This window comes from Syngnathus floridae, chromosome 11 (assembly GCF_059516105.1).
Source record: "Syngnathus floridae isolate MCC-2025c chromosome 11, RoL_Sflo_1.0, whole genome shotgun sequence".
In the NCBI taxonomy this organism is placed as follows: Eukaryota; Metazoa; Chordata; class Actinopteri; order Syngnathiformes; family Syngnathidae; genus Syngnathus; species Syngnathus floridae.
Window position 1 is genome coordinate 4,431,292 of NC_142423.1, and position 24,791 is coordinate 4,456,082.

The 24,791-nt window shown below is 42.4% G+C and overlaps 1 protein-coding gene across 7 annotated transcripts; it reads right to left on the minus strand.

The window, feature by feature from the left end:
• On the minus strand, nt 1-24,700 carry cita (citron rho-interacting serine/threonine kinase a). 7 transcript variants are annotated; one of them, XM_088390055.1, is made up of 49 exons: nt 24,268-24,700; nt 24,035-24,176; nt 23,707-23,882; nt 22,871-22,972; nt 21,443-21,585; nt 21,274-21,367; nt 20,991-21,197; nt 20,725-20,878; nt 19,394-19,583; nt 17,357-17,462; nt 16,686-16,829; nt 16,327-16,446; nt 15,200-15,370; nt 15,061-15,114; nt 14,935-14,988; nt 14,619-14,759; nt 14,357-14,482; nt 13,878-13,973; nt 13,660-13,776; nt 13,046-13,155; nt 12,790-12,964; nt 11,883-12,080; nt 11,667-11,720; nt 11,311-11,508; nt 10,719-10,912; nt 10,499-10,634; nt 10,253-10,357; nt 9,984-10,124; nt 9,710-9,817; nt 9,427-9,619; nt 9,063-9,224; nt 8,549-8,572; nt 8,116-8,253; nt 7,681-7,861; nt 7,449-7,540; nt 7,258-7,362; nt 7,010-7,179; nt 6,780-6,824; nt 5,529-5,609; nt 5,318-5,453; nt 5,041-5,180; nt 4,857-4,949; nt 4,663-4,771; nt 4,424-4,552; nt 4,181-4,261; nt 4,016-4,091; nt 3,754-3,936; nt 2,481-2,868; nt 1-1,880 (listed from the first exon to the last, which is right to left on the minus strand). In XM_088390055.1, exons 1-49 carry the CDS (start codon nt 24,367-24,369, stop codon nt 1,857-1,859), a joined length of 6,408 nt encoding a protein of 2,135 aa, XP_088246181.1. In that variant the 5' UTR covers nt 24,370-24,700; the 3' UTR covers nt 1-1,856. The 7 variants fall into 7 exon arrangements, with proteins under 7 accessions (XP_088246181.1, XP_088246179.1, XP_088246186.1 ...); XM_088390053.1 differs by having other exon boundaries at nt 14,357-14,485; XM_088390060.1 differs by lacking the exon at nt 6,780-6,824.
• Between the last annotated feature and the right edge of the window lie 91 nt (nt 24,701-24,791).

Genomic DNA, 24,791 nt, shown 5'->3' on the forward strand with positions numbered 1-24,791 from the left:
TTAAAAGTGAAGGAATATATTTAATATTCGGTGACCAAATCTCTACAGGGAACTAGAATAAAACATTTGTTGTTAGCAGACATCAATATTATACCCAGTATCAAAGCAATTATGATTCAGTGGAACAAAAATGAAATATACAACTTAAAAGTATCAAAATAAAACGAGGATAGCAAAAGAACCTATTTTAAACAGTGAAACCCCATGTGGTAGGAATTTGGATTTTGCTAAATGTTTTTTCTCGGTACTCAGGCAAAAGCAATCAGTATTGATGCAAGCAATAACATTATTGCTTTGGTGCCATGTTGACAAAGAAATCTGTTGACGCGCGTCAAGGAGTTTCAGTTGGACATAAGTATTTTATTCAATATGACAACAGAATTTTGCTAATCCCGGTAGTGCTCGGTCTCAATCCCCCACATAGAGCGGAGCTTCACTGTATTTAGATCAGCAGGAAATGTGTGCGTTTGGATTCATTAATTAAGAAAAAAAAAATCATTTTGACCAATTGCATCAACGTCAATACATTCAAGGAAGCTTTTACATTAAAAACTATCAAGGCGTCATGAAGTTGAAGAGTCTTCATCTTCAATAATTGACACTTGTCAAAATACATAGAATACAGCATCTATTTTGTGTAAACACAATATAACTTATATCACAGCAGGTCACGTACGGAAATCAAAAATAAGCACAATAATATCTGATTTGGGCGCTGCACTGGAATTATACACTATCAGGATTGCCTTTTAAAACAGCAAAAACAGAATGCGCAAAGGTGTTGGGTTTTTTTTTTCATTTGATGAATGCTGGAATTTAAACAGAACCCAAACAAGGCAGAAGCGAAGGAAAACACATTGGTTGATTTCACATTGCAATTGACAAAATCATATTATTTTCAGATGCTACGTTTACCAGTTTGGGGTTTCATAGACCTTAGGGGAGAATCACACAATGCTGCTTTCAACTCCCTCTTTTTTTTTTTTTTTTATTTTATTTATTTTTTTTAAATTGAGGTTTGCCATCGACAAATGGAGGCGCTACACTAGTCAGAGCCAGGAGGCGATCACTTACTTTGCGAGACATTTGGACATACTGTATTAAAAGAATATTTAGTAGACATTCAGGAGGGCAAGTTATCTTTTTTTTTTCTTTAACAAAAATAGACACGGCTTATCCAGCCTTGAAATTCCTTCTCAATATATATTTATATATGTATATAAAATTATGTCTCATCTATTTACAGTCAGATAGCATTCTGAAAGATTAGAAAGGTCCTGCTCCACGGCTGCTCGGCATTGCGGGTAGTGCAGTTTTTTTTTTTTTTTTTGAGAGAGAGAGAAGGGGAGGGAGGGGGGGGGGTCAACAACATCAGCTTTGCGGCTTTATTGATTTAGTTCAGGGTTTTTTTAAATACCAATTTGGCGAAGTCAAACATAAGATTAGTAGTGAATGACTGTAATTAGCTCTGAATGATTGTGTGTTGACAGTCACAGATGCTCCTAAAAATTAAATGCTACCAAGGTTGTGAGAGTTTGCGTTGCTACAGCGGAGCTTTTCTAGCAGAACTGCCTTAAATTTCGTTTCTTTTTATTTTCAACTTCATTCAATTGAAAGCAGAGCTACTCTAAAACCCAGCAAAGACACCCTGCTTGAAAAGTTGTTCATATGGCATTTAGGACATCCATCTAAAAACGACCTTACTTCTGAAATCTGTTGGTTCTTTCTTGGGCGGGCTTGCCTGCTTGGATGCCAATCAAAACTAACGTGTGGCAGTGTTTCCTTCTGACATTCTTTTTGATTTTATCCTCTTCAGCCTTTCCCCAAGACAGACTTCGCTGTTGGAGAAGAGGCTCCTAAACGGACGACTGGTCCCATACCTGTTGAGACAAAATATGAGCAATACAGTGATGAAACCCAGTCTCATGTACTCAACCTCTGATTTGTGCAAGTTCCAAAACTATTGTTACAAACAAAACAACAAAAACAGTAATAAAAACAGTAAAATACACATACACACACGCACGCAAAAATCCAAGGGGGTGAATACTTTTGCAAGACACTGTATAGCAGAATCTTACTGAGAATTTTGGTTAGTTTTAATCCAATTTATATGAGTTTGTCTTGAGACTGCTAATAATAATTGGATCCAATTAGTGAAGAACGACGACAACAACAACAACCACATGGGTTTTGGTATCCTAGTTTCATCACAGTTGGACACAGACGTAAATTAGCGCCAGCTACGCAAAGCAGTAACAAGTCTGTGAATTTTGGCTGATACACACGGGTGCTTTCTTCCAAATATGAGAAGACTGAGACTATCCGTAAATATTCATCGGAAATATCAAGACACAGCCAAGAGACAGATTAAATTAGCATAAATACCGCAAAGAGCTTCTGGCTCCTTTCATAAAGACTGGAAAGAAGCCATTTTTAAAGCAGCTAGTTTGTCATCGTGTTTAATTGTGTCAACAGACCTTGGCGACGGGGTTTATAGGCGTGCGTCCAGAACCAGTATGAAGTCTCTGGCGCTCTTCAAAACGACCCGGTGACCTCTCCCTGCGGACATCCATCATACGCCCCGGGGAACGCTCCATTCGGGGGTTCGCCATGGCCCTCGCTGGGGAGCGCTCTAATCGAGGGTCGGTCACAGCTCTGCCGGGAGACGCCACTATCCGGTTCTCCAGCATCCTACCGGGGGACTTCTCTCTCTCCAAAGGACGGCTGGGGGACTTGTCACGCCGGAACTCGGTGCGGGCCTCTCTGTAGCGGTGGGGTGTGCCGGGATCCCCGTGTGTGAGGGGGTTGGCTGCCAGCCTTTTGGAGATGTGCTCGTTGTAGGAAGGAGGCCCACGTTTGTTAGGGCTGTCAGGGAGAAGAAGGAAGGTAACAAAAGGAAGCGCACCCTGGGGGACCAGTCAAGACTAACAATTCAACTGACAAACTCAATGTTTTGTTTTGAAATTGTAAGAGGCTATAAGGGATAGTGACACACTCACATGCATGTGTCCATTCACTGAGGAGGACTCAATCCCACACTAGCTGCAAGTCACCTGTTTGTGCCACTATGTGAATCCTCAAAAGCAATCACGTCATAACAGACCACTCACATGAGATAAAATAAAAAATGTTGTCTTTATTTGATTATTAACTCTCCTCCACCTTTACAGTTTATATTTAGAGTGATTCTTTTAAGTTAGCTCATTATTTACCACATATAAAAAATGATCTCTTCCTCCTGCAAAAAAAAAAAGAAAAAAAAGAAAAAAGCAGGTGTCACTGGGAAAAAAATTCAAGGCCAAAGTTAACCATCACCAATGGTGCATGCCAACCTGTGCCCTGCAGTGCCAACTACACAAGTACCCCCAATTTCAGCATTGTGGCGGACAGACCCTCACCAAAATGAGTGAAGACAACAAAAACAAGAGATGAACTAAAGAAGCAACGTTAACGGTCACTCACACACATTTTTTTTTCTCCCTTCGGCACAATTGCGAGGGCTCTTGGATTTCCCTCATGAGAGTTTATATGAATTTAGTTTGGCTTTTCATCTAATTAAACAGGTGCTCATTTTCATTTTAGGGTTATTGGCTGCTCTTGCAAATAATGGATGTTTATTGTTGCTTTAATTACCGACTACAAAAAAACCACCCAGACTTTGTAATAAAGACATTGCATCAGTACAAAGTGCAAAAGGAAGAAAAAAAAATCGTGCAGTCCATTACCCGAGTGAAACCAAACAGTCCTTACCTGCGTCCTGAGCCGCAGTGCTGCAAGTCTCCTCCACCATCCTGGTTCTGAATCAAGTTGCCCTTGCAACAAATGACTCGTAGTTTGTTCTGATATGATGAGGCCAAGTAAATGGCCCCGGAAGAAATGGCTGGGCCAAGGTAGCGTGGGTTTGGGATGTCCAGGTGAGCGTATGAGTGGGACCTGAAAAGAGTAGAGAAACTCAGAACTTGCTATCGGCCCCAGAAACCACGTGGTGGTCGGGCTCTTAAAATAAGCTTACCCGAACGAATGTCCCTGAATCTCAACCACATCCAGAGAGTTGAAGTAGGTCACAAACAGGTATGGCTCTCTATAAGCTGAAAAAGTCAAACACTCACTTAACGTCACATGCTCATTAGAGGAGCCGTTCAAAAAATGCGCGATAATCCAATAAAGACTCACTGACCAAATGATAGTGGCAGGCGACTCCACTTGATATCATCGGTTCTACTCCTGCGTCCGTATGCGTCCACAAACACGCCAAACTCTGCAATAAAAACATTTTTATTGGCAAGTCAAAATAAATCAGCGTGTCTTCTAGGATGTTGTGAGCACTCTGCAGGTTGCAGATGAGAGAAATTTAGTTGCTCAACTGCACAATTTTTTGCCTTGTGGTACAGTCACCGGCACACGGAAAAGAACACCTCACCATGGAAACAGAGCAGGTATTCCTCCTTCTGAGGAGTCGTGGTGACCTGAATGATAGAGATGGGGAAGCTGTGGGAGGATGCGGCAAACACAGCGGAGGCTAGCGTCACGTCGTTTTTATCCAGGAACTCTGCAGGAAGATAAAGCATTCGTGAGTCAGGTTGAAGCGAATACACAATATTTTTGATTTAATATCGAGAGCACTAGAAGGTAGCGGCGAGGCCATGGTGGATGACATACCTTCTAGCACATACTGCTTCATTTCAATTTCGTAAAATTTGTTGGTGCCGATGATAATACTGTAGCCAGTGAAGTGAATGCAGCTGCAGGGCTCGGAGGTTTCGATTTCCTGTGAATAAAATCCAAAGTTGATCAAGTATACCCATTTCATTCCTAGGGAAAAAAAACATAGCATTGGTTGTATGCACACTTACCTTTCTGATACAGAACTTATTGAGGCTTTCATTAAGTCGCAGGATTGTAATCTTATTGGGCATAGCGGCACAGATACAAATTCCATTGTCAATCTGTGAAAAAAAGAAAATTTTGTGATGCTCATCTTAACAAATTTTGCAAACTGATGACTTTAGTTCATATGATACAAATAATCCAATTGACCTTTCCAGAGGAGAAGAGGTGGCACCCCTTCACTGTCTCAAAGATGAAGGGGTTGAGGTCAGGTGGAGCTGGAAGATGGGACTGTGATAAAGACTGCTTCACCTTCTTGATCTCCACCAAACACAGGGCCCGATCCTCTCCTGGAATACACAGTCAGTTCAAATACACTATACATTACAGTACACTCAATAAAATACAAATTGGAAGACTTAATAAATGAAGTGCAGGATGAATATATATTACGGTAATTAATTCCTGACTGGGTCAGTTAACTAACCAGTGATCATCAACAGCTTGTCGAGCTCCCTCAGGATCTGAATTTGGAATACGGCAGTCAGGCCCGGGATGTGCGTTAAGGAGTTCTTTATGACGTTCAGCGCATACAAGCCCTCCTCAGAGCCGACCAGCACGATCTAAGGCGAGTAACAAGGATGGTCAATCACGTGAAAGCCTCACGACAAGCTTGTACTAAACGTTTAAGGCTCAACCTGGTCAGTGAGGGGCAGAGTGCAGTTGATGTCCAAGCGGTCGTCACCCTCCAGCTTCAGCAACGAGTTGCCCAGAAGTTTCTGTGAGTACAGCGAAGCACAAGGTGTTAGGCGGGATAGCGAGTCGGGCATCGAATCAGATAGCTCCATGCAGCCACAGATAAGAACGTAACCAATAATGGGTCACAATTATTTTGCACAAAATGTGCAATTCTCCTGTATAATTGCATTTTGTGCAAACAAAAACGGTTGTCGGGCTGCTTCTGATTTCAAGCACTTCAATTATTCATTAGACTATTTATAGTTTTATAACTGTTCCCCAAGTGCACACAAAAGCATTACAGCAGCATCTATAGCGACAATTTGGGGGGGTTAAATGAATCAAAGCATGCTGCATTGAGGTACTGGGAACATTGATCAATATGTGCTTATAAAAAGACATTGACTGATGACATTATTTACAGACATTTGGCGCTCGGTATTAAAAACATCTATATACGGGTTGCATTTGTTCAGAAATGCTGTCTGTCCAACACACTCTGCTCAGGGCCGACCGAATATGTGCACATTATACAAATTGGATTTGACACTGCAACTCGAGGGAGCAGCTGGAATTGAAGTGTTCCATCATAGATGGCTTTGACTTGAAAGTCATAGTTTAAAAGGAATAAATGAGCAGGCAGCACATTTATGCCACATGCATTTAAGTTAGCACATAAGCCTAATGGATGATTACTTCAAATGAATAAATGTAACAAATTATGGAGGTTGCCTACATTTGCATTTCAAAAAAGGCCGCAGGAACAAACTGTGATTTTTCAAGATATGTTGAGCTATCTAGTCTCTTCATTGAACTGCAGTGTCCAAACATTACAAAAATATATGGGAGACCTTTGTCATTTCCACATAATGTCATCTATTTTCATTTTCCCATCTGTTTCCGAGGAACAATAAGGTTGCAAACAGTATGTAAGTGTGTTTCGATGGAATAGCTGAAGCAGCACGGCTCTTGCACAAGCATGCAAAGCCACGGCATGCTATCAGCCGAAGAGTTCCATTCAGGCCCATGCATTTGGCACAGTATACTTGAAGTGCACATTTGGCAACTTCAAACAACGACTACGGAACCATTTATCAGCCTGGTTCTGAGTTATCCGTGATGGTGTCCTATTTGTGGACAGATACAGCAACTATCATGCTCAGCCGGTTTGATCACTGAAGCCCAAGCATTCGTGCAGCTTCTTACTGTACCTGAACCAGGGGTGACAGGTTCTTCTGTCTTTTAGAAACACCTGCCTATAATGGTCCACGCAACCGCATTGAATGGGGATACACACACAGCACATAATGACATTAACAAGGACCATGAAAACACACAAAGAGAAGACGTGGTTGGTGATAACATGCATAGCGAGGGAGAAGAGGGAAAGGGAAACAGAAAGGCTTATTAGAAATTACAAAAAAAGAACTTTAGCACTTACAGCTTCTGAATCCCCTTTGTCTTTAGCTCCACGGCTACCGGCCACCACAGACTCCAGTACAGCCACCCAGCGTTGTTTGTCCGGGAAACTGGGAGCCATGAAGTAGAGCGACTGGCCTGGCCAACAAGTGGTGTGCGGATGTGATTCCAGCTTCAGAATGTAAGGGATGTCTGGACACAAACACCCGGAAAATTCAATACTTGAGATATACTTGAAAATGGTTCAATTAGCTGGCAATGAACCCTTACCTGACTTTGCAGTGTTGATGAGCTCAGAGGCCCCAACAGCTCCATGAACAGTTACCTCTCCATCAGGTAGACAAAGTTCAAATTCCTCCTCCGCATTTACACAGTCTAAAAGGAACATGTCAAACTAGTTTTGTACTGGGTCCTGATTTATTGCTGATGTCTCTATAATATATGCGGAAAATGATAGTGACCTTCTCTGGGCTCAGCGTCGTAAACTGATATTTTGGTTCCATCAAGGACCACGTACTTTGTCTCCCAGCCCTGCTGACCACGTTTGCCATTTCTGTGCAATACACACACACACACACACACACACACACACACACACACAAAAAAAAAATTGTAATAGAAATATTATACAAATACATCGCATGGCACATTAATGTTCATGGGCCAATATGTTAGGAAGAATGAATCGTTAACCTTGGCTGCTTCATCCATCCCTCCAAGCGAACATGCCCACTAGCTTCCTTGACCTGGAGTCCAGGGGAGCTTGCCTTCTCTCGGCATAAAGCCTCCGAGAAGTGGGTGGCATACTCGGCTGGCAGGCCGCAAGTGGCTGGTAGGCATGGTGAGCATTTGGGATGACAAAGGGTGTTGCATTCTAAGGTACGACAAAAAAAAAAGTCAGGCACAAACTAGGCAAGCTAAGTATATCACGTTCAGCTAATTATTATATTATTATTGAGATTTTTCATGGTGAATTCTGTAACAATATTGCTATATTTGACGAGAAAATATTTTTCATATAGGCCTGGGTACAACCCCCCAAAATTCAAAATTGGTTTTCAAAAAAATCATTCTGGTAAGACTGGCAAATAAATCCCTCTCTGATTTCATAAAAGAAAAGACACAAACCTAGACAAGTGGCAGCCTGGCGTCCAAAATGCACAGTGTCCAAGCAGACTGCACATTTGGCAGCGCGCATGTTGAGACCCACAGTGAAGCGATGGGGGATGTTATGATGCATTCGCTCCTTCACGCGACGACCAAACTCTGCAATTAAAAAAAAATAAAAAATAAAAAAAACAGCTGAAATTAAGATTTTGTTATATTGCAGGGAGGCATTTCACGAAAGCGGAGCAGGGGGAGGTGGGGTGGCATGGTAAAAAAATATTAAATAAAACAATGATATACGTTTTTAGGGTGTAAAAGTCTCCACTGATGAAAATTGCACTATGCATGCCAATCAGAATGGAATGCATACAGAAAGAAGTATGGAGGTATGAAAAAAATTCACGGAGGCACACTTGAGAAAACGTAAGAAAGGAATGGATGACCGCTAACTTACTTTCAAAGGTGACCCTCCTCTTTTCTGCAAGGAATAAGAGGGAAGAGACAGAAAGAAGATAGCAGTCTAACAATAGCGATGTGAAAATGAAACACACACCACACATACATTGGAGCCCCGAATCCCAAAGAAGGGCAATGGAGTCGTCACCGATTGCTCTGTCCACTTTTCATTACATTCTTGTAATAGGAGGATTCTTCAGAACTCATTAGGGGAACTTTAGAAATAGAACTTTTAAAGCAGATTGGTTGGAGGAGATACATTTCCATTCGGCTACTTTCAATGCATTTTCATTAAAACCAGTTCAGATTAATTCATTGTCCATCCCCTTTGAAACGGGCCCAGGCAAGATTACAAATATTATCACAGCGACTAGAACCTTTATTCCCCCTTCAGTCTAAAATTGATCTTGAAAACTGATGTAACACAGATGATGTGTGTGTGTGTGTGTGTGTGTGTGTGTGTGTGTGTGTGTGTGTGTGTGTGTGTGTGTGTGTGTGTGTGTGTGTGTCACCTTCAGGTGTGGAAGACTCCTTTGAACGGGTTGAGGGGTTAAGTAGCCCACAGGGGTTGGGTTGATGCTCTGGGGACTTCACAATGGCCGACATGAGGATTTGATGGCGGGCCTGGGCTGGTGTGGAAGTCGACATGTGATCCTGCGCTTTGAAATGAGCGGCTGTATTTTCATGAAAATCAAAGGAAATAGTTAGAGGCAGTATAACTCAGGAAATATACATCTCAACTAAAAAAAAAAAAAAAAGGCGATTACACACTGAACGTCTCACTTACTCTAGACGAATAAAATAGTGTTATGAAACGCCGGTATTAATAATAGGTCTGATTAATTAACGCTGATGTGAGCCAACATTACAACGTACCCTCTTCTCTTAGGGATCGTAGTTCAATTCGCATCTTCTGAAGAGCCTCTTCCAGCTCTCCACACCTCGAGCGCTCCTTCTCTAAAGCAAGCTTCATGTCACTGTACTGCAAGGGAACTGTCGGCTGAGATTGAGGAGTCAATGCCCCATTTGTGGTAGTGCCGACGTCTTCGCGCCGTCGCCCGAAAATGCCCTGATGGTGCAGGGAACATAGAGATGATCATTTCATTTGCAACAAAACAGCTTATTTTAATTTGATGGTTCTTAAATATTTTGTAGCCACCTTCTTTTTCTTGGTGGGCTGGTCCATTTTGGCCTGGAGGAAGTCAATGAGTTTGGTCTGTTGTGAGATGGTCCCTTCCATCTTCACCTTCTCATGGGAATATACAGCCTGCAAAATAAAGCTGCATTTTAAAGCCCTTCGAGATCATTGCCCAGATCAATTTTCTTATTTAGAGCTACATTAGATCTCCTCGGAATCATTGGAATTTCCAATACCAGCCGTAATGGTTCCCAAGCAGCATCTCATTCAATAGCCAAGATATTGCACCGCGCACCTGTATATTCTCCAGCTGGTATTCCAAATCGGTCCTCTCGGTCTTGAGCATGTCGGTTTGGTCCAAAGCATCTTGTAGACCCTGGGTCAAACGGAAAATGTGGCTCTTTTGGAGATCCATCTGCTGTTGCAGCTTCCCTTGCTGTGAAAATAGCAGCAGACACTATTAAAAAAACGTTATTCCTGGTAAGCCTTTCCTGATATTTTCGTAGTGCCCCATGAGGAGATTAAAGGGCAATAGAAATGAACTTGACTTGACTAAATTTCTACCTCTTCCATTAGCCTCTGTTTCAACTCCCTCTCTGTCTCCAATTTCTGCTGCAAGCTGCGAGCGTTCATCTCCAGCATAGCGTGCTTCTTCTCCAGATCATTGAGCTGTGCAAACAAGACAATGCCCGCTATATCAACACTTTTGCAGCAACAAAGGCAAAACTGAAATGATTGTATTGAATTTCAGATATGTAGAAGTTCATCTTGGATGTGAGCAACATTATAAATGCAGTTGTGCCGACTAACAGTATCAGATAGACTTTCAGCTTTGAGTCTCTGCTCCTTCAAGGCTTGCTGCAGCGCCAATATCTCAGCCTTGTGCTCTTTGACTGCGAGTTCCACTGCTTGGCGTGACTCTGTGCTACGCTGGTCTGCCCGTAACCTGTGAAAAGCACAGGAACACACCAATGGCGCGGAGATGTCAAAGATCCCAGTCTAAATACGTTCAAGACTGTTGTCGCATCACCTGTTTTGTTTTTCGTTATCCAGCAATCTTTGCAGTTCCCTGGTGCGTCTTTCGGCCTGGCTCTTTTCATCCTCCAGGGCCCCTCTCCAAGCCTCCCACTGCCTCTCCTTCTCCAGGAGCTCGTCGTTCAGAGACTCCAGCTCCACCACTTGCTCCTCCAGCATGCTACAGGTAGTCTTCAGTGTCTCAATGTTCTGTGAAGGTCAACAAAATGGCAAATTGAGAAAAGCATCATTCACATAGATCAGGGATTGTCAACCACCTCAAGTGGGCCGTGGCCGTATTGCAGATGGTCCGCAAAATTGGAAATGGAAAATAATTGTAATATTTTAAACAATAAAATTGATTTATTATTTAGACTCGATTCATTTTCTAGCTAATTTTGTGAATAATTTACCCATCCAAATGATGTCAAATATACCTGAGACAAAATAGACCTACAGATGCAAGATGTGGTCCCTTGAAGAAAACTAATTGAAATCCCCTGGCAGATGGAAAAACTTCAATGCTGGCCTGCCAACATTTCTTGTGACAGAAGAGTCACGATGAGCCGAACTCAACAACGGTTCCATCAAATATTAGGCAACATTACTTGTTTTTGATTGTTGAGATGCATCTCGCGGTCTGCCACTTCTCTCCTCAGCCGGTCCACCTCCTGGCTCAGCTGCAGTTGGTCCTCCCTCTCATCCGATGCTTCATCCAATTGCTTGGACAGGTAGAAGTTCTGGCGGTTTAATTCGGCATTCTCCTGACTCAACTGGGTAAGTTGCTCCTCCAGGTCAGTGATCACCTGAAGCGACAAAAAGAGCTTGAGTCTGCAGTGGAATAAATAACCGGCGATGACAACCGATAAAGTGATATTCCTAGATTCCACCACAAAAGTTTTGTATTTTGGCAAAAATGATATAGCATGATGATTTTGAAATATTTATTTGACTCAGCACTTACTGAACAGCTGTCTCTCAGGGCATCAAACTTCTGTTGAATTTCATCTCTGTGATTCTATGAGAAAAGGGAAATAAATAGCAAAATTTGAAATGTGGACTACGATGTGAGAATAGTGATGGTACTTCTTGTATTGCGTGAATTCTCATGTGCAATGTATTGTAGCTAGTAATGTAATGGTAATGTGACTAATTTGTTCAAGTGTACTTGCCGTCTTACCCTCAAGGCAGTGATCTCCTCCTCAGCCTCAGCAGTGGTTTCCTCCAACTCAGTCTTTGCTTGTTGCAACTGGCTCTCCAAAGCAAGACGAGCTGCTTGCAGGCTGCTTATTTGCGACTCGCGTTCCTGTAGGGAGAGGGTCAACTCCGACACCTGTCTCTTGATCTCCAGTTTTTCCTCTTCATGCTCTAAGCCCATCTGGAAATGCAACAGGACATGAGGAAATGTGTGTTTACTGCAGTGTCACCATGACCTGAAATGGAATATATTTGCATATGATTATCACTGTTTCCGAATACGTTTCAATTTATGTGAAAGTGGTGGTTGTATTGGAGTGGCTAATAAGATAGTGATGGGGATATGAAGCTTCAAATTGACTTTATGAACCATATTATTATAACTAATGAAAACAACTACACCTTTTCACGCAGTCCCATATAAAAAATATGATTGTAATGAGTGCGGGGTTTTATGCATTTATGTATACATGTGCTTGTATGACGATACAGAAAAGTCAACAATTAGCACCACACTTAGCATCAGTTCTCAGTTGGCAGGAAAGTGTGGAGGAAGAAAAGCAGCACTCAACCAACAGGTTGTCTGCAGGAACCAGGAAAAAGAGCCGGTACGAAAGCTGCTTATTTTAAATTTGGTGGAATGTTATAAAGAATGGATAAAAACTATTTTTTGTCTCACTCAAAATCAGCACTATTGTATTGCCAGAAATGCAGCCCGACTGTCTATTAATTGATCTAAAAAAGATCTGAATCGGCTCAGTGGCCGATCAACTGCTTTAATCCGCTTTGGGGACATTAATACTGTAATGTAATGCTACATTGAGAGATGGCTAAAGAGCATTACTTAATCCCGAGTAGAAAGATTTTGTTTCTGTTTCCTATTGGCTCACCTCCCGCAGCCTGCTCTCCAGCTCCAGTAAACGGGTCCTCTTGGTCTGCTCCTGCTGACTGATTTTCTCAAGATGTTCCTCCAGTTTGGCATTTTGAGCCTCCAGTTTGCCAGCCTGAGACTCCAAATAGAACTTTTGCTGTCGCAGCTCCGAAATCATTTCCTCTTGTGCTTTCCTAATAAAAAAAAAAAAAATAAAAATAAAAAAAAAAGATCTTTTGTACTGTTTATCTAAAAACAGAATCTAATGTTCTAACATGTTCTTCTGGGTGTAGATGCTACTGTTAGCAGCCAGCTTGTTAGCCTCTGACAGCTCAGCGATGCGCTGCTCCAGGTTCTTCATCTTTGAATCCATGGCGTTAATAGTCTATGGGAAGAGATGAGACACAATATAAAGAGGAAAAAAAGCCAAACAACACAAAAACCCGCCACGTCCAAAGTCATATCAGTTCTGGCCAGCGCAAATTTTAGCAGAAACATTTTTGTGGAGAGGAAACAGAAGGTTTCACTCGAGTAAAATCCTCTTAGCTTTCATTGAAGGTGTGGCTTGAATCTTCTACTCTCAGAAGATGAAAAGCTTCTTAACTGCTTCAATTCTACCACATTAGCCAGATTACGATTTAGCCCGGACTTTACAGCGCAAAATGATGTACACTACAATTTAATCGGTCTTCAAAGTGTTCATTCCAATACACACTGTAAAATATTGTAAAATATTGTGTATGGTAAGAAATGAAAGGCTGAAGTAATGCTGTGAATGTTCATAAACTTTCATTTATAAACACACAAAATGTATACCCAACACATTAGAACTTTTTTTGCAACTTTAAACATTACCCAATACACATACTAACAGTTTTAAATTAAATACCGCTTTCTGCTCGCTGATAAGTTTGCAGTTCTCTCTCGACTCCTCCTCTTGCTGCGCTCTTTTGGCCTCCAGGCTTTCTTTGTCAGCTAGGTCCACCTTCATTTGGGCTTCCAGAACCTTGATCAGACAGTCAGTGGATGCACATTGCACATTTAAAGTCTCACGACGTATTAGCGTTTGCTCATCAAATTCTCCTTCCAGCATCGTAATAACGCTACCTTAATTTTGTCTTCATACAGCCTCTCCTTTTGGACAAGCTGAGTTTCCATCCTTTGTGCTGTAGACTGGGCATCCCTCAGGTGGTCCTCCAGTTCCTATAAAGAAAAGGTTTAGGTTAATCAATAACACAAGCTACCATTTTCTGAAATGTATATCAAAAATAGACACAATTAGATTTACTTAAGATTTACATTTACACACCAGTATAAGCAAACCAACAAAAAGAAATGGAGAAACTCACACTGAAAAGATGTAAATCCACAAAGCGGCTGTAGCTGCGCCTGCTCATGCTGAGACCGTTTAAGTGCTGCGGTCTATGTACACGATTGATAAGCTGCCATTTATGCAAGCCCGTGCAGTGTGCAAGTATGTGCTCACAGTAAGGTTCGATGAAGATAACCAGAATTGGGCAGTGGGTAAAATTAGGGGTGGAGAGCGGGGGAGGGTATTAAGGAAGCCTTATCTGTAGGTCTCTCACCAGGATCTTTTCGGCCATCTGCTGGATCTGCTGGGATTTGGTCTGAATGTCTTCTTTGAGCTTATTCTCCCGGCGCTCAACCATCTCCAGCCTCTTCACCTGGTTCTCCAGGGTCTTCCTACCCTCCTGCTTACACACCAAAAACAACCAAATGAGAGGGAATATGAAGTGTGCAACGGCTACAAAGTCAGAAGTCGAACGATAGTAACAAATATTTGGCAATGAGAAGAGCAAAGTGCAGCATTTTTGTCTAAAGTGGTACCTCTGTCTCTCTCAGGCGTCGTTTGAGCGTGTCACTGGAGTCGCTTTTGCCTCGCAAGCGCTCCAGGTCTCGTTCCAGCCGTTCTTTGGCCTGTCTGACATTCTGCAGCAGTTCAGTGGCTTCGGTGCTTGCTTTCACTGCCTAAAGGGAGGTCACGGGGTTAAAGGCTTGTTAGTGGATCCCTGGACAGAGTTCCTGAAACACCTGAACCAGGCATTCCTAATACAGTCTGTGGGGTATCTGAGGATTTAAGACCTTGGTTATGGACTTCCCCTGGTCAAATTTGTAATAATCTAATAATCTTTTGTCAATGTACCTTTGACAGTTTGTCTTGGAGCTCTTGGATTTTCACCTGTTGCTCCGCATTTGTCTTGAGAAGGAAACAAAAGTTTTAAATATAACTCCAATTTGATCAAGTAGAACACTCCGAGTCTCACGTTACCTTTTCCAGTTTGGAGAGAAGCTCCTCTACCTCGGCTTTACCCTGCTCTTTAGCCTGCAAAAATAAACAATGTTGAACCACACTTGATCCAATGATTACAGTGTAATGCGGCAAGAGAAGCATTCCTTGGCTAGTGTACCTTCTGAATCCTCTGCTGGTACTCTACAGCCTTTCGTTTGAGTTCCTCACTGGTTTGTCTTGAGTCTCTAAGTTCCGATTCATAGAGGTCGCTGCGGCGGCGTGCGGCCGACAGGTCCTCCTCCAGCTGCCTGATGGTCACTTGCATCTCCTCCAACTGGGCATGGTACTCCTAACAAAAAGATATTGACAATAAAGCAGACTTTGACTTTGATATCCTTAACAGAATCTCTTGGATCTTAAAAAACAAACAAAAAAACATCCATTGCGCAATCACAGAGATGAAAAAGTTTAGTTGAGAGTGACAAGTGTCAAAAAGCATTCATTCTATGTTCTGGATTCTTATTACTGCAGTTTTCCCCTTTCATGTACTCAGGGATGAACAACCGAAATGCTGGAGGGGACCACACTATTTTATTTATCAATGCTTTGTGTGCTTTTATGCATCTGAAGGGTGCGCAAAGGAATTTCAGAGCCTTGTTTGCAACAGCATGAAAGCGAGTGAGCTGCTCTCCTGCTTTTACAGACAAAGATGTGCTGACAATGTTTCACTGTGCAGCGAGCTATAGAAGCTGCAGCGCACTGCAGCAATGATTGTAACATAGAGATTAAACATTTTACATAATCTGTAACGGTTAATGGTGCTATTCCTTGTTGAGGAGTCGGGCAGAAACACTCATTTTGTTTCAGCTTGATTCCCAGTGATGATTTTTGAGAGGTTGTTTTTCTTCAGGATTATAAGTCCTGTATTTCACAGTTAAATGTGGACAGTATCGCTGATCCTAAACGTGGAATCACTATGGCCATCTTCCCCTGGAGACAACTGTAGTGAAGTGTCATGATTAATGATCAAAGTCTCTATTTTCGTGCCTTGCAGGGATGCCATCTGCGGGGATGACCTTTGTGATTACAGTATGCAGAACAAGGGGAAGCCTCAGAGGTGATGGCCTCTCTGAGAAATGCTGACAAGGTGCACCGTTGCACTTCAGCTATTTCATTATTACAAGACAAGCAGTGACATGGAGAGATCTTGTGGTCTTTGAACTCTGTCGTCTTGCAGTAGCTAATGCAAAAAAAAAAACGGAATCCCGAGCTTCTCTTCTGTGATGCTGTAACGTCTACACATACTTGCTCTTTAATTTCCTGTAGCTTGTTGCTCTGTTCACGGATGTCGTGTAGCAGCTGCATAGCTTTGTCATCTTCTCTAGAGACTTCCACGCGTGCCTCCTCCAAGCTCCGCTTTAGGCTCTGCAAACACAGCACATGCAAGGATCACGGCTCAAAGAAATATTTATTTAATACAGGGTAACAGAGCACGCCATTTTGTGAAGCAACTTTTAGAGAGCGTGGTTTGGTTTTATTTGTGTTCCCTCTGTTTTTGATGAGTAACGATAGCGGTCGGAGGATGTTTGTGTAACTCGCAAAATGTCCGGAGGGATTCTCTCACATCTACAGAGACATCTCCCGTCGCGTGCTGTATGACTCACACTGCACTCCGTAATGTAGGTGGCGAGGTCTTGCTCGAGGATGCTCCTCTGAGTCTCGGAGGCCTTCAGCTCCACATCTTTCTGGTGGAGCACTGACTCCAGATCAGTCATTTTGCGTTGGAACCTGGAGATCTCCTGCTCCATCTGAAAACATGACAAGTTCAATGAATGAAGTCCCATATTGGTAGATTAAAATGTAGCAATGTTTATTGAGATCACAGGTTTGATGGCCCTTTATGTAACCTTGCGGAATTGCATCTGCCCAATAAGCCCAGTGCTCACTTCTTATGTGAGTAACTCAACAATAAGGAGGTCTCGGATGTCTAGAGGGGTTACTGCTGAGTTATGAGCAGACTGATAGCTGATAAAGGCCACTTTAGAAGAAGAGTGTCTCCATTTATAGGGGGCAGAGTGACAATAAACAGAAAAGAAGCCGTAAACACCAATGCTTGGAGGGGTGTCGTTTTTTTGGACCGCCCCTGCTGGTTTATTAGAAAGGGAAATGATTGCAGCTCTTTGTAAAGTTTACATGGGGGCTTTAAGGTTGTATTCACCCTTGATTTATTTTTAGACTATGCTCATCAACCCTTTGTTTTCTGTACATTTAATGATTATTGGGGGTATAGCAGCAGTGTAAATTAATAGAATGCTACCAGCAGTAAAAGTTTCACCTTGTGACATTTGTCTTGGGTTTCTTGTAATTCCTTGCTTTTAAGGTGGAGCTTCCTTTCCATGGAGTTGGTCTTAGCAGGAGAGTTGAGGCCAGCAGAGACTACCCTACAGTCAACAAAAGCAAAAGAATTAAAGACAGTGACAACATCAAATCAATAACAAATCAGTACTCCTTATCAAGCCAAACATAAATTCCACTTGCTGGCTAATAGTGGGTGATAGCTAAGATATAAATCATATGAAAAACACACAAGATGTTAGATATAATTTCAAATACTTCTTTAAAGATACAAAACAAAGCACATTCATTAGCGTTTATCATCAAAGTGGCTTTCCAAGTGTGGTACGGGGGCTCTCTCTAGTGGTACGTGAAAGAATCACTGCCAAAGTACGGTTGAGTTTTATTTACAGCATTTCGTCTTAAAGAACGGTTTGATTTAAATGAGGTAAAAGTGTATTTCACTTTTATCATTTCATATATCAGGGACGTGGCAATTAAGTGAAGACATTGTGAGGAAAAAGGCTTATTGTATGACCACGTGAAACTCAGTGATCCCTGTGGGGCCATCTTGGCTGTGTTCATTCATGGCGGTTTGATCTGATGTTCCATTCAATTTGAGCTCTTCATTTAAATATTGGCCGGTAAACCGGAAACCACTTTGACCATGGACATTTTACCTCCACATTCAATTCATAGGTGCGTTGACAAAAATAAAACAAATATTGGTCTTTTGTCGTTAAATTTTCCACCTTATTAAGGATTTGAAAAAGAAGATTAAACTGCATACGAACTGTTCACCCCACCACCCTCTCCAAAAAAAATCCTGTCAAACACAGAGTATATCTTCGGAGTTGGAGACACAGCGCTTCTGGGATTTTGCTGAGTTGTACTAATGAGCAGTCAGACACATTCACCAAAAACAAAAATGACAACAAAAGAAGGATTCTACAAACCCCCAAAGCACATTATTAGCATTATCTTTGTGGCAAGCGTTCTTGGGCTCAATTCTCTCGTTTTTTTCTGTTTCTGGGCATTTATATGCATATGCATGCGCCCACACACTGATGTGACATATCTTATCTTCTCTTAATTGAACTAGAGCAAAATATATCAGTAGCTTACAGATGGAGACGTGGCAAGGGAAGGAGACATTTAAAGATGAAGAAAATAAGATGAGGCAATGAGAGCCCATAAAGATGGGGGTGGTGAATTGGGGAAGAAAAACACCAGAGCAATAGTGGTCACCATAGAAATAGATGCCCCCCCCCCCCTCCAATCTGAGCTCTCATCCCTTTTGCCGTCTAATCTGCTCACGCCTTTTCCTTCCTTTCCGTTACTGCAGCTGTCATGATCCGCAGTCTCCGGCATGATCAAGCTGGCACGGGCTGCTACAGCCAAACGCGTCTTTTTGGATTATTACCGGAGGTTAAGAAGTCAAATAGCCTCAGGGATAATTGCGGTCCCAAAACCCATGCTGGAGTCAGAATGCCGTTAAACAGCACAATAACAGAGCGGGCGGGAATGTCGCTGTGTGTGTGCGCGCACGCGTGAGGAGGAAGGGGGGGTCCACCTTTCAGCGAACCTCATTGACACACTCAGCTGCATACCAATCAGCAACGACGGCAAGACAACACCAGCTCACAGCCTCTGACCCATGAATTTGCACTCGCCGGGCATCGGATCAACCACATGTGCTCTCAAGACACAAAAAAAGACAAGAACCACTTTAAAGGAAGCAACACATGCAAGATTATGTGAATCCCCCTCATGCACAGCATATGGCAAAAAAAAAAAAAACAGTTTAGCCTCAACAGGCATAACACCAAGTGTCCTGTCACCTAAAAGCATGCTATCTGGAATGTGTTGTCAAGGTAATGAGAAATGTGGAGTCAAAGCAAACGCCAACGGCAGCATGGAGTCTTTAATTAACAAAGGTGTATCAAATAGGCGTACGTGAAATGTCCACATGAGAAAATAGGGTGTGTGTTTCAAACAAAAATATCCAAACATAGCTTAATAAAGAAATTGAACTTACTCAGATTTGGCCAATGTTGTCAGTGCTCTGCTGAAGAACCATCCTAGAAAGGGGAGATCCTTGCCCTGGAAGCCCACAGGGGGAGCTCCTCGCTTGGATGCTGAGGCTGGCCGGGGGGCTGCCAGCTCCGGCTCCTCAAAATTAGAGGTGTCATCTTCAGCGTGCAACGCAGGAACAAAAGGTGGGAGAACTGCCGGGGAAGGGAGGAAAGAATTAGAATAGGGAGCGAAAAAGGGCAAGGGGAATGTTTTCAGAGGCGGAGAAGCTCGTTAAAAAAAGGGCATGGAGAGGGGAGGGAGACAGACGGAGGAAAGACAGAGGGGAGGAGGAAGCTCGCTGAGCGGTGTGCGCCGAGAGTGCGGTAAGTCGCACGTTGATGCACATGCTGCCTTCGTCCCTCCCTCCTCACGCCCGCTCGCTCTCATGCTCACTTGCCCTCTCTTACTGCAGCAGAGCGAGCAAGCGAGCTTCTCAGCTTAAACCACAGCTGAAGACTAAAATCGGTTTATAGATATACATTCTTTTCTAGTTGATTAAACACTGGATGGAATTCAATGAAAGAAATAAAAAACAAACTGAATGATCATCCTACACATTGCCTCATAGTCTTCAGATGAGGTGATTCAAATTAGAATTCAGCAATGAGGATGTTTGGGGAAAAAGGGGAGGGGAGGGGCGGCATATCAATGTTGGAGTCACGTCAAGCTGCCCAAAATAACTGTTGATTCATCTCAAAACAGTACGTCACTGCAAATAGCTTGGGAATCACAAGATTTTTGCGCATTTTAATGTGACCACACTTGAATGAAAATGTTCCTCGGTGTGCGTGTGTGATTTTGTCACTGAATCTCTGAAAATGTCAACCTCTTCAAAGTCTTTCTCTGTTAATCAAAACAGCATTATGTTCTCTTGCCAATGCAACCAGTCATTGATTTTTTTTTTTTTTGTTAAGTCAACATGAAAACTTGACGGACTTAATCCCCTTGGCTTCTCTTCTTCTTCCTCAGGACAAAGATGGATCTTTGCGAGGTACGCAATGTGTGTTGCTAGTGAGTAAACCCGAGCGCAACGGACCAAACACTTCGATCTCCAATATTTGACGGCCGCTCACACTTGTACGTCATCCATTTATCAATTTTCTTTGCTGCTCGTCCTCATTAGAGGTGCCAGTGAGCTGGAGCATGTCCCAGCAGGCAAAACATTTGACTGTTTTCCAATATTTTGGCCTTTAATATTTGCTTACGCTTTCATGAGAAAGTTGAGATCATATCCAAAGCGCTAGCCAATTTTTATTATTTTGAATACTTAAAATTGGACTCTCTCTTTCTCACCTTGTCGTAAGTTATTCCAGTCCACCCTGGAAAAAAACGGGTGGCATCGGAGTCCCTGGAATCCCAGACGTTCTTGAGGTCCACACAGCAAACTCAGCACCAGGTCGACAAACTGCTTAGTGGCGCGTGGCTCTTCTGGAATCTTCAGAAAATGCTAAAAGAAGATAAACATCACCTCGTAGTTCAATCACGCATCCAAACAATTGGCTTGTCCTGATCATTTTGGTTATTTGGCAAATGCCAGAACGTTTCCAAATGTTACAAACTTGGAAGTTGAGGATGTTGTGGATGGTCCGCGTTGAAGTGCCGTCAGAGAAAGGCAGCTTGGAGTAGATCATATCGTAGGCTATGACCCCGAGGGACCACCAGTCGCACTCCACGCCGTAGGTGCTGTGAGAGCCCCCGTTCATGGCCTCCAATACCTCAGGGGAGAGGAAGTCTTGGGTTCCCACAGGAACTGTGGGAGTGGCCACCTGGAGGAAGATCAATTCAGATGCACCCATCAACAACAGTCATTATTACAGACGACAAATATTCCAAGCAACTGACCGTCTTGTTAGCCGTGAGCCTGGCAGCCGATCCAAAGTCTGCCAGTTTAATGTGACCGGTTCGATCGATGACAACATTCTCAGGCTTGACATCTCTGGATATGAAAATTCATAATATGTTTCTATTTCATGGCCTTGACTCTGGTGACATTTATCATGTGGTGGCTCACCTGTGGACAAAGCCCAGCTGGTGGACAGCATGAATGGCCTCCACCAGCTCAGCCAAATAGAACTGAGCCATGGACTCGTCAAACTGCTCCTCGTATCGGTTGAGCAGAGACAGGAGGTCGCCGCCCGGCAAGTACTCCATCGTCTAACACACAATTACATGCAGTCAGAAAATAAATACTGGATTTGGATCCGGTTTGTTTGGGACTAAAATATGCAGCTCCTGCATCTCTAGGATGCATCTCGAAATGCCCTTAAGCGGGACTATATTTAGAAAAATGGGCAACAGTAGAAGCATGTATGTGATCAAAACACGTTCCTGCTTAGAGTGGCTTTCATTATAGATTATGTAACATCAGATGTGGTGGCACAAGATCTGTGACATTGCTGTCAAAACAATTGTTCTTTAAAAAAAAACTAAAACGAGCCTGCCTGTGAACAAAAAAAAAAAAAAAGTCTTCAAGTTTACAAGCGCAAATCTAAATGCGGCTCCCCCGTTCTTGCCTCTGTTGTCTGCAAGCGGAGATGAAAGGCTTTCGTCCAGGCTGATTTCAGATATAAGACGGGAAGCATTAGAGCCATAACAGACGAGGAGAACCCCTGGTGCATGAATGGTCGGCGAGTCTGAATGAGACGGAGCATTTTGCTGTGTTACCTAGCAACAGGGAGACCGGGAGCCTCTCGAACACACGGATAGAGATGGATGCTTTGTATTTTCCTCCATGCTCTGCTGAGGAGCAGGGTGAGACGGAGGGGCAGTGGAGGGAAAATGGAGGCAGACACGGGGAACACGTGACGGCTCACTTGTCTTAATGGTGTTAACAGTTCTGGCGGGGATTAACAAATACTGGACGGTTGCACTCTTATTTTGTAATTCAACTCAATGGCTACATAAAAAATGTATTTTGACAATCAGTAAAAATGTCCACGTTACTACATTTTATTTTTTCAAATAGCATAATCGTTTTAATCTTTAATCAATGTGTCCTACGGCATCCAAACCAAGGGAGCATTTTTTAGAGTTTAAAAAAAAAAAAAAGGTTTATTTTACATTTTTCAGGGGGCCTATTTTTGTCATTGCTTCTTTTAACAAGTTGTTCCTCGCGCTGCACACTTCAGGTTCCTTCCCGGAGCAAGTCATGTATTATTCTGACTGATCTCGCTGTTCTATTATTGGTTGTTTGACGTACTGAAACTCACAGCTGTGAAATGAAAAATAGTAACCTTCACAAAATCATCGTGCTTACATTGTGATACAGCATGTATTCATGCAAAATAAAGTGTTTTGTGTTTTTTTTTTATTACTTTTTTTAGATCAAATGTTTATCATGTACTGTATGTATTGCAACTGAATTTATGAATTCAGTGTAATAGTAATGGTAAACCAGTCATGGTAGTTGTAGAAGCTGAGGTTCAAAAGACAATCTCACCAAATAGACATGCTCATCATCCTGGAAAGCACAGAAGAGCTGTGGGATCCAGGGACTGCAGTTCAAAGACAGAATGCGTCGCTCCTCTTCATGAAAAACCATCTGAATCAAAATGGGTGACAGAATTTGCAAAAAATATCAAATCCAAAAGAAAAGTACACACACACATTGAATGAATTCAAACTGAGAATAAAACATTGACGATTGCATAATGTCGACATTTTTTGTGGCATTTTTATTTCATGTTTCAGGAATAGACATCCATTGCCTGAAGACGGAAGCATTTCTTACACATCACAGTTGTTGCTCATTTATTGTTCACTTCAGTTCTCTTCCTGTCATAACTCATGTACTATTCTGTCTGTGAGCTGTTGTGTTAGTCACATGCTGTGAAATGATGTATCCGCACTTTTAAGTATTTAACTCCACAGCATCCTCCAGTGGGATTTTCTTTGACTGCAACTGAGCAAACTTCACAACTATTGCATTCTTTTGTTGCCTCCAAAATAATCCTGACAATTTACAGATAAATCTGTGTTTATTTGCCTCATACACTTTCTTCCGGAAACAAACTAAAATGACTCCTTCAGTCGAATAAAGGTTGTATTATCGCTTCCAAGTTGCTCTTATTTCAAAACAACTTTTTTTTTTTTTTACATTTAACTTGATCAAAGTGCTTTTCATTGTAACTATAAAAGAGGCCAAACGACTGAGGTTCAATGATGACACAATTTTTATGACAGCACAGAGAATGTTGGCTTGATGAAAAATGTCTAAGCAAGCAATATAAAGCCAGATTTAGTAAAATCAGATAAATAATGACTCACTGTACTTACATTTTCCTGAGAGCGTAAAACTGTCTTTTCCATGACTTTCAAAGCATAAAAATCCCCCGTTGCCTTCTCCCGTACAACTTGAACCTTGCCAAAGCGACCTTGTCCCACCACAGCGCGCACCTCAAAGTCGAGAAGGCTCGGCTGCAAGGACTGGAGCTCCGAGACCACGTCAGAAACTGCCGACACGCACATAAACATTGGCAATTCATTAACTGAAGTGTTTAAATTACCAATAGGTTTCAACGTGAGTGTGAAAGATTATTTGTCTATAATTGACTGGCAGTCAATCCAAGACAATCACACAAGATGGAATTACTTGTGTACTTACACTTGTTTACAAAGTTGGCAACATGATGTATCTTCATCAATTCAGGGGATTTAGACTCTTGGTACAGTAACAACAGCGAGTCCACAAACTCCTCCCGACTCAAGATGCATCCTCCCTGCTGCCCATTCAAGCTGAGGCGACCCTGTGGAAATACACATAGAGATGAGTTACTAATGGTTGTTGTTATTTATATTTTGGGAGCAGTTCAGGGGCATTTTGGGTAGGATGGGTACCTGAAACAGCTGGTTGAGTCTTGAACTTCGGATGGTAATGGGGTCCGCAGAGGTCGGCGTCGTTTTAAGGCCTCCCTGGCTTACGTATTTGAACTTCAACATCCTCAATAATATATATCCTGACGAAAGCTATCTTTAAATGTGACCCTTAAGTGGATCAACCGATGAACTACCCAAGCGCGACAAACGAGGGGTACTGATGTAAACACAGCATAGAAAGTTAGCTAAAACGCTCATGAGCTAACTAAAAATAAGTTTGGCTTTCGTCTTCATTTACACTGAGAGACATAAAACGCAAAGCGTGGAGCTACTCACGGAACTTCCATGCAAGTAATCCGATTTACGAACGAACTACAGACATTTTAAAATATAGAACGATCCGTTGTTTCCTTCTTGATCGTCATTGCTTCCGGTAAACTTTCAAATTTTGCGCGTTCCACGCCCATCTCGGAGGTTGTGAATCGATGCATTGGATTGTGATTGGTCAGATCTCTGTTGTGGGCGGTGCTCATATTTTTAACCAA

What these genes read in the sequence shown, in the direction of transcription:
- cita (XM_088390053.1), bottom strand. Translation starts at nt 24,369, where the DNA reads ATGTTGAAGTTCAAATACGTAAGCCAGGGAGGCCTTAAAACGACGCCG. An exon ending in ACCAGCAGAGGATTCAGAAG is followed by an intron (nt 15,115 to 15,199) that starts GTACACTAGCCA and finishes TTATTTTTGCAG; the next exon opens with GCTAAAGAGCAGGGTAAAGC. An exon ending in AACAGAGGCTAATGGAAGAG is followed by an intron (nt 10,125 to 10,252) that starts GTAGAAATTTAG and finishes CTATTTTCACAG; the next exon opens with CAAGGGAAGCTGCAACAGCA.